This window comes from Macaca fascicularis, chromosome 1 (assembly GCF_037993035.2).
Source record: "Macaca fascicularis isolate 582-1 chromosome 1, T2T-MFA8v1.1".
In the NCBI taxonomy this organism is placed as follows: Eukaryota; Metazoa; Chordata; class Mammalia; order Primates; family Cercopithecidae; genus Macaca; species Macaca fascicularis.
The window spans coordinates 69,173,140-69,191,230 of record NC_088375.1 but is presented as its reverse complement, the minus strand read 5'-3'; the positions used below and the strand labels follow the sequence as shown (position 1 = coordinate 69,191,230).

Sequence of the window (18,091 nt, the reverse complement as noted above, 5' to 3'; positions counted from 1 at the left end):
GTCTCATGGCTCACACCTGTAATCCCAGTACTTGGGAAGGCCAGGGCGGGTTGATTGCTTAGGCCAGGAGTTTGAGACCACCCAGGCCAACACAGCAAAACCCATCTCTACTAAAGATACAAAAATTAATCGGGTGTGATGGTGCGCACCTATAGTCTCAGCTACTCAGAAGGCTGAAGCATGAGAATCACTTGAACCCAGGAGGCGGATGTTGCAGTGAGCCAAGATTGCACCAGCCTGGGTGACAAAGCAAGACTGTCTCAGAAAAACATAATTTTCATATATTTAGAGGGTACGAGTGCAGAATTCTTAGATGTACATATTGCACAGTGGTGAAGCCTGGGCTTTTAGTGTACCCATTACCCAAATTGTGAGCATTGTTCCCAGTATGTAATTTTTCAACCCTCACCCCCCCCATCCTCCCACCTTTTGTAGTCTCCAGTGTCTATATATACTTGTGCCCACTGCTTCCCAGCTCCTACTTTAAGTGAGAACATGTAATATCTGACTTTCTGTTTCTGAGTTATTTCGGTTAGGATAATGGCTTCCAGTTCTATCCATGTTGCTGAAAAAACATGACTTTCTAATGGCTAAATAGTATTCCATGGCATAGACACACACACACACTCACTCCACATTTTCTTTACCCAATCCTCTGTTGATGGAGGGTCTACTGATTTTATTAGATACTCAAAACGAGAAAACTGTACTCTGAATCCTTCAACCTTGTCTCTGTATTGAGAACATACTACAGGCGGGGTGCAGTGGCTTATACCTGTAATCCCAGCACTTTGGGAGGCCAAGGTGGGAGGATTGCTTGAAGCCAGGAGTTCAAGACCAGCCTGGGCAACATAGTGAGACCCTGTCTCTACACAAAATACAAAAATTAGCCGGGTGTGGTGGTGCACACCTGTAGTTCCAACTACTCAGGAGGCTGAGGTGGAGGCTGCAGTGAGCTTTGATCACGCCACTGCACTCCAGCCTGGGTGACAGAGTGAGATCCTGTCTCAAAAAAAAAAAAAAAAAACTAACAACAAACTACAGCCTCCACCTCCGTCAACAGTGAGTACAGAGTAATCACTCCTCTCTCTGAACTTTGATTTATAATATTTTAGTGACCCAGCCTAACCTTAACATTTTACTGATAAGTAAACAAATCTAGCACTTACCTGATTTGTCCAAAGTTGCTCTTATACAATTTGTAATCTGTGCAACTGAAATGGGATTTATCTGCTATTTTATGTGGCCTTTTTATGAAGGCCTTTTCATGTTTCCCCTTCAGGTTGGAACTAAACCTCAGAGTTCTTCAAAACCCCAATTATCTTTATTATCTTACATAAGCTAGCTGCCCAAATGTTTGCTGAGAATAGTGATAACCATTGTCATATTGAGGTAGAGGAAGGGGGCTGGTTAGTGGGTACTGGTTTAGGGGTACTTTTTAAAGGAAGCATGAGCACATTTTGGATATGCAAAATATTATTAAGTTTGGAGCTTAGATTTGGTAAAACAACACTTAAGGGTCTGTGTAAGGAGAGCTCTGAGAAAAGGGCTCTCAGACAGAACCCAAATTTCTCAAGAAGAACCCTCTAAACAGCATTAACGAAAAAAATTCCTCTGTAGAAGCAACTAAAAAAAAAAAAAAAAAAAGGAATACTCAGTATTTGGAAAAGCGAAAGGAATGAATGATAATAACGCCAGACTGAGTAAGCTACACAATAAATTCAAATTTGAAGCCTACCACATCCAACCTATGTTGCCTTGGGCAAATTATTAAACTTTTCTGTGCCTCAATTTTCTCATGTCTGCCTACTTAAGGACTGCGTGGGAAGATTAAATAAAATGCATGTAAAGTGCTTAGGTCACTGCTTTACTCTCAAGGCACTCTTAAGGGTTTGAGAAGGGAGGGAGGGGCGTGAAGTGGAATGGTCCTTGGTACATCTTTGTTACGAGGCGGTAGGATTCTGAAACAGAGGGCATAGTCACAAAGAAAGTTGGAGTAAGAAGTGGTGGTGGGAGCATCACATTCTCCTGGTGAGTATCTGAGGATCCGTCACAACTGTAGGAAGCGGAAGGGCTAAGGGTCAGGCCAAGAGTACACCCTCCAGGGTGCATCTGAGAAGTCGAGTACTAGCGCTTAAATGCTATGAGAGCTTTCATGACAAAGGACACATCTTCTGGGGAAACTCAGAGCTTGGGAGAGGCCTTACTAGCGGGGCACGAGGCAGAGCGGGGCTACCAACAGTCCCCTCGGAGTGACCGAGGGGGCCGTTGAGGAAAGAGTCAGGTGGTAAGAAAATGACGGCGCGGCCTCTACCGGTTTGCCTTCGCACAATAGCCACACCCCCGGCTGGAACGGTCACTTACTGGAAACTGAAGAGAAACAACCTATTGGTCCAGCTTGACAACCTCAACCCGACCGAAGGTGCCGAGCAACCAGTGCGGCGAGGGCCGCGAAACCCAACGCCCGACCGCGTAGGAAACGCCAGAGCGCGCGCACGCGCAACAGCCGACCAGAAAAGTCCGGCCTACGCCACAGAACTGGGCGGGAGCGGAAGCGACTCTTCCGGTCGCGCGAGCCTCATGCAGGGGCTGCTGGCGCGCAGGGAGGAGAGGGGCGCGGGGACTCAGGCTGCAGTTTTTCTGACCGCGGCTGCACCCCTCTCGAAGCGTTTACACGCACATGTGAGGAACCTCACAACCTGGGGCCGATTTCTGTAGTAGATTGGCGCCAAATGGCAGATTTCCAGGGATTTGTTTGGGATTCCGTATTTTTGTAGATTTGCCAAGATTGGATACTAGTACAATATTGATAATTGCCATCCAGCAATGTGGCTATTTTTTTTAAATTAATTCAGTTCTTCCTTTGTTTTTCAGGTAAAGTGTTGCAGTTTGCTTGGTGGTGTGCGCATTTAACATTTTTTCGTAGCTATTTTTGTTGTTGTAGTTTGTTTTACTAATAGACTATTAATCCATTTGTACCCTTGTATAAGTATGGCTTTTGATTATTGATCTATCTGGACATTTCACTAAACCTTCGTATTTGAAAAATTTGACAGGCAGTCCTCTTTGATTTGTAGGTAAGAATTTATCTGTAAAGAACAATTCTGGCTTTTCCCAAGAATCCAACGCAACACTGAATAGTAGCCACGGAGGCACTTATTTCTTACCAGGAGTTATTTTGGATTGCATCTTAGGTTTCATTCAAGACATCTTCTTCAGGTTTATGGTGTGTGTGTGAGTGGGTGTATAGGCAAATTATGTTCTTTTCGTAGTTTACCATTTCATTTTTTTTTTAAATCAGCAAATGACTAAGTTTTACCAAGTATTTTCAGTGTCAGTCTTTGATTGTATGGCCTTTATTCCATTACTCTACAATAAAATAACTACAACAATAGATTTTCTAATGGTGAGCCATCCTTACAATCCTGGTATGTTATTTTTTCAGTATATTGCTGGATGCAATTTGCTGTGTATTTAATTTTGGATTTTCATGTATGCACGTAAGTTAGATTGGCGTATGGTTTTCTTTTGCTGTCTTGTCCTTTGGTATCATGTTGTGCTAGGAGTCAGCCAGATTAATTTATTTTTATACGACCTGGAATAGACATAACATGTGTGAATGACACATTCCTTAGGTTTTGAAGAACTCATCTTTAAAGCCTTCTGGGTGTGGGGCCATCTTAATGGATAGTTTTGTTTTTAATATAGCTTCCATGGTTATTGATACATGGAATTGTTTATTTTGCTTCTTGAAAAAATTAGTTTTTTCTAGAAAAGTATTGGCCGGGCGCGGTGGCTCACGCCTGTAATCCCAGCACTTTGGGAGACCGAGGCGGGCGGATCACGAGGTCAGGAGGTGGAGACCATCCTGGCTAACACGGTGAAACCCCGTCTCTACTAAAAATACGAAAACGAAAACTTAGCCGGGCGTGGTGGCGGGCGCCTGTAGTCCCAGCTACTCCGGAGACTGAGGCAGGAGAATGGCGTGAACCCGGGAGGCGGAGCTTGCAGTGAGTCGAGGTTGCGCCACTGCACTCCAGCCTGGAGGACAGAGCGAGACTCCGTCTCAAAAACAAACAAACAAACAAAATATATATATATATGTAAGAATATATAAGAATAGTTGACAACAATATGAGATTTTTTTTAAATGTTAGAAAATGTACCTGAAATATATATATACATATTTTTTGAGACGGAGTCTCGCTCTGTCTCCCAGGCTGGAGTGCAGTGGCGTAACCTCGGCTCACTGCAAGCTCCGCCTGCCGGGTTCACGCCATTCTCCTGCCTCAGTCTCCTGAGTAGCTGGGACTACAGGCGCCCGCCACTACGCCCGGCTAATTTTTTGTATTTTTAGTAGAGACGGGGTTTCACCGTGTTAGCCAGGATGGTCTCGATCTCCTGACCTCGTGATCCGCCCGCCTCGGCCTCCCAAAGTGTTGGGATTACAGGCGTGAGCCACCGCGCCCGGCCACATATATATTCTTATATATTGTATTGGAGTGTTTTTCTTGATCATATTTATCAAACCAGCTTTTGGTTTTACAGATAAAATCTGTCTTAAAAGTAATTTATCTTTCATTAATGTATGCCTTCATTAATTTATTTCTTTGGGTTTATTTTGTTCTTTTTATAGAATCTCGAGTTGAAAGCTTAACTTTCCTTTAAAATGTTTAATACGAAATATTACCAGAATGTAGTTACAGAAAATAATATAATGAACACTTGTATACCGACCATCTAGCTTTATCCCATTTTAACATTTTCTCGTATTTGCTTCAGATTTTAACATTCAGTTAGAGCTCCTTGTAAAACGGTCTGCAATCTCATTCTCCCTCTCTTCCTCTCTGCAATTAACTACTACTTGAATTTGGTATGTCATTCCCATGAAAGCTTTTTTATATGCTCCACATACATGTAGCGATGTTAAGTAACATACAGTACTGTTTTATGCTTTTTAAACCTAATATAAATGATATTCATGTCACTTGCTTTTGTCACCTATAATTATGTATGTAAAATTTATCCAGGTTGATTCCTGTAGTTCTAGTTTTTTAACTGCTGAATAGTATTCCATTGTATAACTGTACCACCATTTATCCATTCTCCAGTTGCTAGCAATTTAATGATTCATGATTTCTGTCATTACAATGTAAGTTAATTCTTTCACACAGCTTCTTAGACATATGGTAAGAATTTCTTTAGGATAATGTCTAGAAATGGAATTGCAAGGTAGAAGGGTTTGCACAGTTCAACTTTGATATTGCCAGATTGTTCTCCAGTGGTTGTACCAGCTTACCCTCCACCAGCAATGCAGGAGAGCTGCTGTTGCTCCACTCCATGCCAACACAGGTTATTTTTTTGCCCCAGTTTTTTCTTTTTTCTTTCTTTTTTTCTTTTTTTTGCTGTTACAAACTGCTGACAGTAAATTTTCTTGTACATGTTTCCTGGTACATGTGTGCAAGAGTTTCTCTGACTACAAAGCTAATGCAGTTATTAGCTCTATTTTGTTTTCGGTATGTTTTTTAAAAGCATGTATGTGTCCCCTTCATTTGAGATTTCTCCCTCTTAATAGTAACACTTAACTTATTCATAGATATATCTCACTCATTTTTTCTATGTATCATGCTTCCTGTTCTCTTTACTGCCTTTGGTTTGACAGTCTCTTTTTCCAGTTTTTTTCCCACTTCAGTGGTTTGAAAGTTATATTTGATTTTTATTCTATGAATAGTAGTTACTCTTCTAACTCATTTAAAGGTGTATCTTTATATATGTATGTGTGTGTTTAGAATTCATCAGTATCCATATGAGGCAGTCTGTGTAGTGGTTAAGAGTGGAGCCTGTGAGGCCAGACTGCCTGGATTCAGATCTTAGCACTACCACTTACTAGCTGAGCAACCTAGAGCTTATTACATAAACTCTCTGTGCCTCAGTTGTTTCATCTGTAAAGTGGGGATAAAATAGCATATACCTCATGAGGTTACTGTAAGGTTAATGTGTTAATATATGTAACATTCTTAGGACAGTGCCTAGTACTTGGATCTCTTTACCAGATTTTTCATCTATGGAATGGGCAGAAGACTTGCCTATCAGAGTTGTTATAAAAATTCAGTGCATTATTGTATTCATTCAGCTTAAGACACTGTTTGAGCACCTGCTATGCATTTTTGAATTAGACATGGTTCTCGGCTTCAGAGGGAACAGACATGAAATGCAATTTCGATATGATTTAACCTTAATACTCTTCCCATGTTCTCTCTTGTCCCCCTTCTAATCTATGCTCCACATTAAGAGACAAAATATTAATCAGATCATGCATCCTTTGCCCATAACATGTTAACTTTCATTAAACTTTACATAAACCATAAACTTCTCACCATGGCCTGAGCACTCAGGTTCTAAACCCTGTGCCTCCCTCTCTAGCCTCATCAACTATCATTCTCCTGATTTCTACCAAACTCCCACCACACTATCCTCCTCTCAGTTCATTGAACCAACACTCTTCAGTGCCCTCTGCCCAGATTACTGATCCACCCTGACAGCTCTTTCCACAGCTGACTCATCTTTCAGATCTCAGCTTGATTAGGTCAGGCAGTTAGTTACAAACAACAGAATCCACTCTGGTTGAGAAAGAAAAGGACTTTAACAATATCATGTAGCTCACAGAATCTCCAGGACAGCCAGAGGCCAAATGTGGAAACAACAGTACCCAAACACACTAGAGGATCTAGTGAGAATCTGTTGCTGCTGCCACCATTGACACCAAAACTGCAACTTCCACAAACACTAGCGGTCCCCACTGGTAGCCAGAATTAGGCATGTTTCCTTCTTCATCTTGCTCACTTTTTTTTTTTTTTTTTTGGGAGACGGAGTCTCACTCTGCCACCCAGGCTGGAGTACAGTGGCATGATCTCAGCTCACTGCAACCTCTGCCTCCCAGGTTCAAGTAATTCTCCCGTCTCAGCCTCCTGAGTAGCTGGGACTACAGGCGCCTGCCACCACGCCCAGCTAATTTTTGTATTTTTAGTAGAGATGGGCTTTCACCATGTTGGCCAGGCTGGTCTTGAACTCCTGACTTTGTGATTGCCCGCCTCAGCCTCCCAAAGTGCTGGGATTACAGGCGTGAGCCACCATGCCTGGCCTATCTTGCTGACTTTCAAGTTGAAATTTTGCATTGACTATGCCTGCTTGGTGGGGCATAGGTCACATTGCTGTGCCACAAAGGGGGTCAAGGAGGCAAGTTTTCTCATAGGAAATTCCTCAGACTTTATAAGGGTGTTGAAAAGTGCTGGGTATTCAGAAAACATGTCACATGAACATGAGATAATTGTGTTACCTCAGAATTAAGGCCTTCTCTGACAACCCCAGTACATTTTCCCCACAGCAGCCCCATCAATCTTTTCCTGTACTCTGTGATTTTCTTCAAGGCACTTGTCGCAACTTGTATTGTTATGTACTTAATTTGTTCAAATGTCTTATAATTCTGGGGCCATAGAGTCTATGCGTGGAGTTTCAAGTTGTATATTTCAAACAGCCAAAAATAATTTTAAAACATATTCAGTCTTCAGCATGGGTGTCTTGAAAGAAAAAAGAATCAAAAAGGCTCCAAGTCACAGTTCCAGCAGTTCCTATAGTTTCTGTTTGTTTTTTGTTTTTTTTCTTATTTCCATGGCTGCTTTGGCAGTGTTTCCATAGTTTCAAATTCTGTCCTCTCTCTTCTTTAATTCTCCCCAATCCTTATGTGGATCTGTTTAGCTATTCTCCATAAATCTTTCCCTTAGAGCTCACCTTTCAAATGTTTTTCTGCCTGTTCTCTTATTTTGCATCACAAACATCCAAAACAGTTCTGAGAGGTACACTTCCTTAGGACACTGGGGAGAGAAGTTGAGAGGCAAAGTCTTTGCCAGCCCAGAGGCCGGGAACATTTACACTCTGATCATTTTTCTGTACCACTTGTGATTGACCTACAGATTAGAAGTCTGAGGAGGACACGGACAATATCTGTTCTGTTTGTAACTCACACAATCTGATAAATATGTAGTCAACATTTGTTTTCTGGAAAAAGAAAAGTCGAGCAATCGAGTTATGGGCAAGGCAGTATACAGCACAGAGCAAGGACTTTTGATATAGTGAAGGTGAAACCGCCTTTGCAGAAAATTATGACAGCCAATTATGACAGTGAAAGAGATCTAACCTAGCCAACTCTATCTCACTTCTAACTCCCAAGCTGTTCTTGTGCATTCCTGAGCGTAGGCAGAACTAACTTTGGGAGGAACTTACAGTTTTACTTTGAAACAAAGATCACAACAGTCCCATCCCAAAACAAACCCCCTTCCTGTCTGGGGACCAGACTTTCTAGGACTAACAAATTAGCCACAGGATTAGAAATTATGGTTTAGGAGTCATGCAGCTAGAGGCCACAAGATTCTAAGCCTCCCCAATTGCTCCTAGGGATAACATCACTATTATAAAACCTAGGATTGGTGCTCAAGGTATTTTCAGACCCTGCACTGGATGGATCAGCTGCTCCCACCCAGATTGATGGTCTCGTGGCTTCCACTCCGGAACTGACTCAGCACAAGAGGACAGCTTTGACTCCCCATTTCCCGGGGGACCAGTCAGCACTCCCCACTACCTGCCCCCATCCCCATGAGATTATCCTTAAAAACCCCAGTTTCCGAATTTTCAGGGAGACTGATTTGAGCAATAATAAAACTGCGGTCTCCTGTACAACCAGCTGTGTGAATTAAACTCTTTCTCTGTTACAATTCCTTTGTCTTGATAAATCAGCTCTATCTGGGCAGTAGGCAAAATGAACCCAATGGGCAGTTACTAAGGGTGAAGTGTGGGAGTAGGGTTACAGATTAAAGGATAGTTTAGGAAGGCATCCCAGAGGAGGTGAGGCCAAAGCAGAATCTTAAAGGGCAAGAATTATCCAGGCAAAGAAGGTAAGGATAGAGAAGAGTATTCCAGGCCAGGCATGGTGGCTCACGCCTGTAATCACAACTCTTTGGGAGGCTGAGGTGGGCAGATCACTGGAGTCCAGAAGTTCGAGACCAGCCTGGGGAACAGGGTGAAACCCCATCTCTACAGAAAATACAAAAAAATTAGCCGGGCCTGGTGTTGCGTGCTTGTAGTTCCATCTACTTGGGAGGCAGAGGTGGGAGGATCACCTGAACCCAGGGAGGTCAAGGCTGCAGTGAGCTATAATTGCGCCACTGGACTACAGCCTGGGTGACAGAGTAAGACCCTATCTCAAAAAAAGAGTATTCCAGATAGACATATAGTATAAGCTCAGACAAGTATCAGATAGCTTGGGTTGGTGTTGCTAAATGCAAGGTAGAAATGTCAGGAGGTGAGGCTGGAAGGGTAGAAGTGGGCATGGAGTGCCTTGTATGGCACTCCATGGAGGCTGGGCTTTTTCCTATGGGCTATGAAGCCACAGTGTGGGTGGGGTGGGAGTCATTCTCAGATTTTCTTTGAGATGGATCATTAGGTGACACTGTGGAGACTGTCACAGTGTCAATCTCCAAAGAGGCACAACTAAAAATAGGGAGAACAGTTGTGATTTAAAAAATAATGTAGGCCTGAAACAAGACAGTAGTACTGAGGAAGGGTAAGTAGTGGGAATACCTCTAAAGAAATTATTTGGAGGTCAAATTCGCAGTGCAGTGTGGGTTACTGGACAGGGAAGATGAGGGAGGAATCCAGAATAGTGTCCAAACTTTTGGCTTGGACAATGATGTCACTTAGATAGAAAAAATGGAGTAATAGGTTGGCAGTGGTGGGGAGGGTGGGAAGATTTCCAGTTCTGTATGGTGAAGTGGTCCTTAAAGTCCCTATGGGACTCCTGAATTTAGATGTTCAGCAGGTACTCGGATCAGCTTACGGCAAAGGCCAGGGTCAGAGATACAGACTTGAGGAGAGAGCAGCATGGGGGTGACAGTGAGTTCACAAGGGCTGTGGGAGTGCTCTGGGAGTGGCTGCTATTCCCAAGCTGGCATTTGGCCCTGTTGACATTCTTTTCTCTTCCCACCTTCCTTGGTGTTTTTCTTACCTCTGGATCATTCCTTCTCCAAATGCTTTACAGGTTCTTCTTCCTCTTCCCATAGAATGTGTTATTCCTGTGTGATTTCACCACCTGGGACCCCTACTGTGCCTCCATCAAACCTTTATCTCCAGCTCAGAATTCTTATATAAGATTGAGATATATATCTCCAACTGCTTTCTAAGAGAAAAGAGATAGTCAATAGTGTGGACTGATTATCCAGGGACCACACAAAGGGTTTGTACCTCACTGTCCTATTGTATTCAGGACTGGCACTGTGAATTGATCCTGGCTGTGACTGTCTCTTGTTTTCTCTGAAAATACCAAATGTGGAAATCAGGGGTCAGATTTTAGACTTGTTAATAAGCATTATTAACACACACACCCCCACTACAATCCTTCTGTAACTTTCTCAAGGATATTAACTTCCCCTTTATGCTTAGTGTATTGTTATCTTTTCATCAGGAACCAAAATTAACCCAAAATGGAAATAAAAATTTAAATCTTATTGATACAGAAGAAAAATTACTGTTCCGTTCATAAAAAAGGAAAAATAGTTTACATAGATCCACCTTGTTTCAAAGCAAAATCACAACTCTTGTTTTGTGAAAAAGGGGTGCTTTTTACACTAGAACTCCTTGTTCTGGGATCACTTAATCACTATTTCAATGATGAAGGAACTCTGAACTCCTAAGCAAACCATGCCATGACATACTTTATATATATATGCACAAAAGTTGGATAAAACACAAAACCAGCATTTTGACAAATTCACTTTAAAATGTTTTCCACATCAACTACTCAAAAGAAGTTACAGCAATACAATCGTCCACTGCTCAGGAAGAGAGAGTGAACTTGGATATGATGAAGAACATTAAAAACAAACACACAGAGCACCTGGGTCTGGCCTTGTGGGCTAGAGAAATGCTTTCTGAATTTGTCCGAGGTGATGTGTTGAGCATCAGCTATGCCACAGTTCACCAGCAGCGACGCTCTAGTTCTTTAGTATATTCCTGTTGTGAACATATTTCTTTGAATTTAATCATCTGGGATAATTGCTGCAGTGTGTCTTTAGCATTTGAAAATCCCACAGAAGAGATTAAGAAGGTTCCTCTTCCCAGAAGACACTCATATAAAGCATGCTTCTATAGGGTTAACTGCTCAGAAATTGTAAGGTGCATGGTCATCACCAGGTGAGCAGCTCTACAGGGGCCCATGGCCCATACTCATCTTTGTGTGCCCAGGGGAGCCAGCCTGCGTATGAGCAGTAGAGAAGTGGCGTAACAATGCAGGAGGGCTCAGGACAACTTGGCATTTTTGTTGTTGTTGTTAAACTTAGGCTTATCAAGAGTCATAAAGACTCATCTCAATTTGTATATACACCTTCAGACCCATACAGATAGATGCATAAGAACATGATCATTTCTGTTCTTCACAAAGTACTCAGAATTCTGACAAGAAACATTACAAGTTTATATAAATGCCCACTTGCATAGCAGCTTACAAATTCAAACGTTGTCAGAGGCTTGGCACAGTGGGTCATGCCTATAATTTCAGCACTTTGGGAGGCCAAGGCGGGCAGATCGCTTGAGGTCAGGAGTTGGAGACCAGCTTGGCCAACATGGCAAAACTCCGTCTCTACTAAAAATACAAAAATTAGCCAGGTGTGGTGACGGTTGCCTGTAATCCCAGCTACTCAGGAGGCTGAGGCAGGAGAATCACTTGAACCCAGGAGGCGGAGGTTGCAGTGAGCTGAGATCACGTCACTGCACTCCATCCAGCCTGGGTGACAACAAGACTCTGTCTCAAAAAAAAAAAAAAAGTTATCAGAGAATAGTAAATACTGTTTTAGCCATCCATTTTCGCTGAGAGTACTTCTGACACCCATAGGAAATTATAAAGGTTTTCTCCTCAAGTTGTAAATTCCTTTTATCCATTTATGACATTTTCTCTATTATATACTAAATTCTATCCATCCTCACATTGATTTACTACTGTTACCAAAATACACTCAAACTGTTTGTATACACACATATATAGGTGTATATGTATGTGTGTGTGTGTATATATATTTATTTGGTTGAATCTTATGAAACTGCTAAGTTTTTACCATTTTTGACCTATGAAAATAGTTTTTTTCATAGGGTTGAACCTAATGAAATCTGAATTTTAGCTGGCTAGCTATATCTTACATATTACTATGCAGTACTTTCTGCTTTACTTCATCAGGAAGAATGAAAATGCTTACCCCATTCACCAGTTCTTATGCAGCCTTGCAAAACAGTACCTGCAAACTGCTGGTGAATTTCATGAAAATACTTAGAGGTATAGTAATTTTCACATATTTAGCATTTAACTGAAAAAAAAAGATCCAAACTGAGCGTATTATCTTTGTAACTACATCACCCACTACTTAACTGGAACAGCCTACCTTATAAAGATGGTTTTTGCAGACTTAAGGCCAGGTCTAGAATCAATAGGCCAAACAATAAAATATCAAAACATTTTCAACTGGGAATTCTGCTACCTCTATGTCCTCCATAACATTCAATATTTAGAGTGCCTGAGACACTGAGCTAAGCACCAGTAAAAGAAAAACGCCCCGGAAACTTCAAGAAACTTACCATCTTTCAAGAAATATAAAAATATAAATAATAAGAGAATATTCTTCTTTTTTTTTTTTTTTTTTTTGAGACGGAGTCCCGCTCTGTCGCCCAGGCTGGAGTGCAGTGGCCGGATCTCAGCTCACTGCAAGCTCCGCCTCCCGGGTTCACGCCATTCTCCTGCCTCAGCCTCCCGAGTAGCTGGGACTACAGGCGCCCGCCACCTCGCCCGGCTAGTTTTTTGTATTTTTTAGTAGAGACGGGGTTTCACCGTGTTAGCCAGGATGTTCTCGATCTCCTGACCTCGTGATCCGCCCGACTCGGCCTCCCAAAGTGCTGGGATTACAGGCTTGAGCCACCGCGCCCGGCCGCATAATAAGAGAATATTCTAAGAGTTTTAAGTTTCAAACTAGGACAGAGTAAAATGTAAAAAGACAGCACTTCAGAAGTTTTAAACTGACTTCAAACGTTAAGGAAAAAGGCAAATACAAATGTGCTTTGAGTCTAAATCCAGGTCAATATGATAATCAAATGTGCTCTACTCCACGGTTCTGGCCCCAAAAAGTCCTCTTATCACCCCATAAACAGTGATTAGAGATCCTCCAGGTCAGTTAAGTCCACGGCCACTTTCAAGAACAGAGTGTCATCTTTAATGTAGGCGTTCTTGGCATTCTCCAAAACAGAATGAGCCACAAAGCGGGGACAGCCAGAGGCAATGTTCATCTCCCCATCAGGTCTTTTAAAGCTGCTGCTATTGGGGTCAGGCTTGAAGGTCTCCATAATGTTCTTTTTGCCACTCTGGTCCAGAAGCATCAGTGTCACCCTCTGCCTGAATGGCCACTGCAACAGTGAGTCAAACTCTCCTCGCATGACCACAAAGTATAGGGACAGGTGTGTCCCCTTCCCTGACCCATCCCCATTCAGGTATGCTCTAGCACAGAGCCGGTAGCCACAGCGGCCGGTGTAGAAGGACTGGCTGAAGATGGACACTGTGTGCCCATCCACTGCCTCCCTCTTCTTCATCTTGTAATCTGTCACCTTCCAAATGAGCTTTCCATTATAGCAAGTACCCTCCAGCAGTTTAAATCGCTCTTCATTTTTATTCAGCTGTGCTTTATGAATATTAATGTGGGTATCATGTTTGTTAGTTTCCTCTTCTAAAACAGCTGCAAATAAGAAAAAAAAAGATTCCATAGGCCTAAAAGTTATCTTTAAAATTTTCCCAAAGTGGAATTTTGTTACCTGAAAGAGTATCAGCAAAATCCTGACATCCTAAAGATGAGCCGAATTCATTTGTTGTAATAATATTAACTCAGGGAATATCATGTTTTGGCACACTGCCTCCAAGGAAACCTGGATGTGTATCTTAAACTCACTGAAGTGTAGAGAAGACACACTGAGCATTCAACTAGCGTGAGTCAGCATGCTGAGCCCCACACTTTTCTGACTAGAATGCTTTTAAATAGCCAAACCCTTTAATATTTTCCCATACCTAAAACAATGATCCCACCACATCTCTCCCTGAGGTTTCTCATTATTTTCCACTCTTCTTGAAAGTCATCAATCCCTGTTCTTGGAATTTGCTGACCTGTTTCCAGTCTTGGAATCTCCTAGCCCAGTCCCCCAACCCCACTTGTGGCCCTCCCTCATTTTTGCCTGAGTGGCCAGAATCTCATGATGCTTTCACAAATAGCAGATTTAGCCATTGTTTATCCTGGACAGATGTGACTCTCTATTTGGCCAGGTGTTTGGTTGTTTCATGAACACATGCAGACAAATGAGTCACCAAAAGAGAAATAAAATATCAGACATACCTAATCTTTGATCATTGTTTTCTAGCAGGGTAATTTTCTGTTTCACTGTATCAACTGCTTCCATCAAAGGCCTCAGGTCAAATTTATTTTGTTGCTGGTTAACCATTTGTAATAATTGATGCACTTGAGCTTCTAGCCAAGCTGACTTGTCAATGTGACTGGCAAAAACCTTTCATTACAAAATGGATAATCATGTTTAAAAAATTAGTTAATATTTTAGCAATTCATTGAGATTAGCATTTTTTTCAATTCAAACATATCACATTTAATCAATTAACAGAATGAAAAATACAAGCCCAGAAAATAAAATTCAGTGAGGATCACAGAGAGATGAGCCACCTAATTATCTTCCTCCTCCTCCTCTCCTACCACAGCTCCTGTTCCAAATGTTTGAACTTTTCTTTACCTAATTTTTATCCTCCCTCTGTTTTCCTCTGCTTGGTTCTCCAACCCATCTTTATATATTTATTTTCATGTTGTCTCTCCTCTTGCCCTACACTTTTTCCTCTTTTTAGAAGCCAATCTCCTGATTCACTCCTGCTTTGCTAGAAGGTGAAGAATTAGATGGAATAGGCGCACCTGTTCTGGCCTGAGCTCTATGGGTGGTACAGAAGGCCCTGAGTAAGGCCTAAACTTTTGACTGCTCTCTCAGGTGGAAGAGACTAAATAAAATTACTCCTCCCTTTCCCTGTGTGTGTATAAGATATGGCTACTCAAAGTACCCATTTTGTTTTTCACTTTCAGAATTTGATAAATTACATGAGGAATTCAATACTTTATTATAAAATAGGCTTTGTGTTAGATGACTGCCCAACTGTAGGCTAATTTAAGTGTTCTGAGCACATTTAAGGTATGTTAGGCTAGGTTATGATGTTTAATAGGTTAGGTGTATCAAACACATTTTTGACTTACAATATTTTCAACTTAATGGGTTTATCAAGACATAACTACATTGTAAGCCGAGGAGCATCTGTACATATATATGTATATACACATATGCATATACACATTATACATATTTCACATACATATACATTGTATGTATATGAGGGGTGTGTGTGTGTGTGTTTAATGTATAATGTGCTGGCTAAGTATGGAAATTATAGGGCCTAGATTTTCTGGGATAACCTAAATTTCAAATATATTGCCTACACCACATGTCTTGAAATCTTTTTCACTATAAATTTTATAATCATGATAAAGACATTATTCATCAGAATTCATTTATGGTTATTTAACGTTCATAATTTACAAAGTACTATTTCTGCTATATTTTAGTGATGTTTAAAGCATTTTCTTCCCAAGGGAATTAATAGTTTCACTTGTTGACTACAAAATGCAGAACTACAGATGCTCTCAGTGAATCTGCAATCAAGTGATTAATACTGGCCCAACATTAATTAAAACCCTAATTGCTATAAATTATATAGAAGTATTGTATCAAAGTTACTGATATTGCAAAATGTACTGGGGTTGTGTAAAAGAAGATCTTTATTCTTAGGAAATACATACTGAAGTATTAACATATAGAGGTAAAGGGCCATAAAATATGCAGCGTACTCGCAAATGGTTTAGAAAGAGTACGTGCACGCACATGCACACACGCCCACACACACATACACACACACACACACGATGGGGGAGGAGCAGTGGAGGGGAGCATGAATGATGAAGCAAACGGGACACAACGTTGACCATGAGTGAATCTGGGTGGAGGTTATACAAGTGTTCTTTGCACCATCTTATTCTTACAGCTTTTCTGTATATTTTAAATTATTTCTATTTAAAAAGTTAAAAGAAAAACCCTCACTGCAATTGAAAGCCAAATCTTGGCTTTCAACAGAAAGGCCATTTCTTACCTGGATGTTTGGGAGGAAGCTTCCATTTTTGCCAAACAACTGTGCAAACTGCTTGAACTCCTTTTCAAGTTTCTTTATAGTTTCTGCTAGCTGCTGGATTTTACTTTCTTTCTGTTCTAGGCTCTTATGTAAATCAGAAATCTAATAACAGGGATGTGAGGAAAAATAAAGTCATTGAATATAACTGCATGCATATAAGTTAAAATCGTACTTGCAGGTAAGAAAGTGTTTCTAGGAAAAAATGTACATATTTAATTCTAGGAAAATATTTACAGGTAGATTCCTATATAATTATAGGAAGATATTTACAGGTGGTTCCAAAAAGCCACATCTACAGAATTTCTCATCAGCCTTTTCTATACCTAACCTACTATGATGGTTCATCTAATGACAGACATCACTTGACTGAATTTACTGAACTGGTTCTCTTCATTCATTCAACATGGACTTATTAAGCAACCACAAAAGCCAGGCACCTGTAATCCCAGGTACCTGGGAGGCTGATGGGGGAGGATCACTTGAGCCCAGGAGATTGAGTCCAGCCTGGGCAACATAGTGACACCTTGTCTCTTAAAACAAAATAAAACTACCACGAAAGAGTACTGATCACCATACCACATTAAATGTTACATGTGCAGTATCAATAGTAATAATGGCAAAAACTTGCTGACTATCATACCCTAATATTCATTAGCTCTTGTATGCCTCAAAGAACCCTATGAGTTGCACGAATATTAGACTCATTTTTCAGATGAGGAAACAGAGGTAGAGAGTTTAAGTAACCCATCCAGCATACAAACCAGCAAGGGATAGGCAAAATGTGTAGGTAGCATATTGACAGATTTTATAATCTACTTGAAGGAAACAATTAGATACCTAAAGCTGATCCTAGACAGCTCTTCTCTTATTCCCATATCCATTCAATCTGCAACAGTTGCCAATTTTAATTTTTAACACGACAATAGAAACAAAAAGACTTACATCCATTTCTCATTTCAGCACTAGTTTCAGTCTTCATTATTTCTCCCTTGGGCTGCAACAGCAGCTTTCTAACTGGTCCTGCTCTACCCATTCTACCCACAACACACACCAGAACATAAGCTCCGTGAGAGCCGGGACTGGCATGAACCTCACAGTCCACTATGACCCCAGCAACTGGACTGTTGCCTGGCACCAGTAGGTGCTTGATAAATATTTGTTAAATGAATGAACAACATGAATGCTCTCCCTGGCTTTAGTCTTGTTCTCCTTCCATTTGTATTCCTTACTGTGACCAGAATAATATTAAGATAAAAATCTGGTCTTGAGCCTTCCCTGCATAAACGTCTCTAGTGGCTTGCTTTTACAGGTGACACTGGGCCCTACGTGACCTGCCCCTGGCTACACTTTCAGCCTCAAGCCCATTCACATTCCACATGCATCCTGCCCAGCAAGACCACACAACTCCTATTTCCCGTCAGGCCCTGCTGTCTCATACACCTCTCTCTTCATCTAAAAACTACCACTTTCTAAGCCTCCACTCACGGGTACATCCTCTTGGAAATATTTCCTTACTTGCACCACCCACCAAGACCACCTCTCAAGTTCCATGATACCCTGTCCATATTCTAGTGTATAAATCATCATTGTCACGCTTATAACTTGCTTTTTGTTGTTGTTGTTTTGGTCTTCCTCTCCACTAAATTGTTTCTTGAGACTACATCTCATTTATTTGTTTATCCTTAGAGCCTAGGACAGTGCCTGGCACAGAGAGGGCATTTGATACAT

At 41.3% G+C, this 18,091-nt stretch overlaps 2 protein-coding genes across 8 annotated transcripts in view; both read right to left on the bottom strand.

The window, feature by feature from the left end:
- LOC101865459 (putative uncharacterized protein encoded by LINC00467 homolog) overlaps positions 1-2,489 on the bottom strand; it is a 61,232-nt gene extending 58,743 nt beyond the window's left edge. For all 4 annotated transcript variants that reach the window (XR_012432793.1, XR_012432790.1, XR_012432794.1 and 1 more), the window contains exon 1: positions 2,365-2,489. The gene's annotated coding sequence lies outside the window, so the exon portion shown is untranslated. The remainder of the gene's footprint in view (positions 1-2,364) is intronic.
- Positions 2,490-13,078: 10,589 nt separating this feature from the next.
- Positions 13,079-18,091, bottom strand: part of TRAF5 (TNF receptor associated factor 5) — a 46,939-nt gene continuing 41,926 nt past the window's right edge. For all 4 annotated transcript variants that reach the window (XM_045396589.3, XM_005540755.5, XM_045396593.3 and 1 more), the window contains 3 exons: positions 16,325-16,465; positions 14,466-14,634; positions 13,079-13,817 (listed from right to left, as the gene is read on the bottom strand). In XM_045396589.3, the coding sequence (XP_045252524.1) occupies positions 13,243-13,817; positions 14,466-14,634; positions 16,325-16,465 (885 nt within the window). In that variant the 3' untranslated portion in view covers positions 13,079-13,242. The remainder of the gene's footprint in view (positions 13,818-14,465; positions 14,635-16,324; positions 16,466-18,091) is intronic.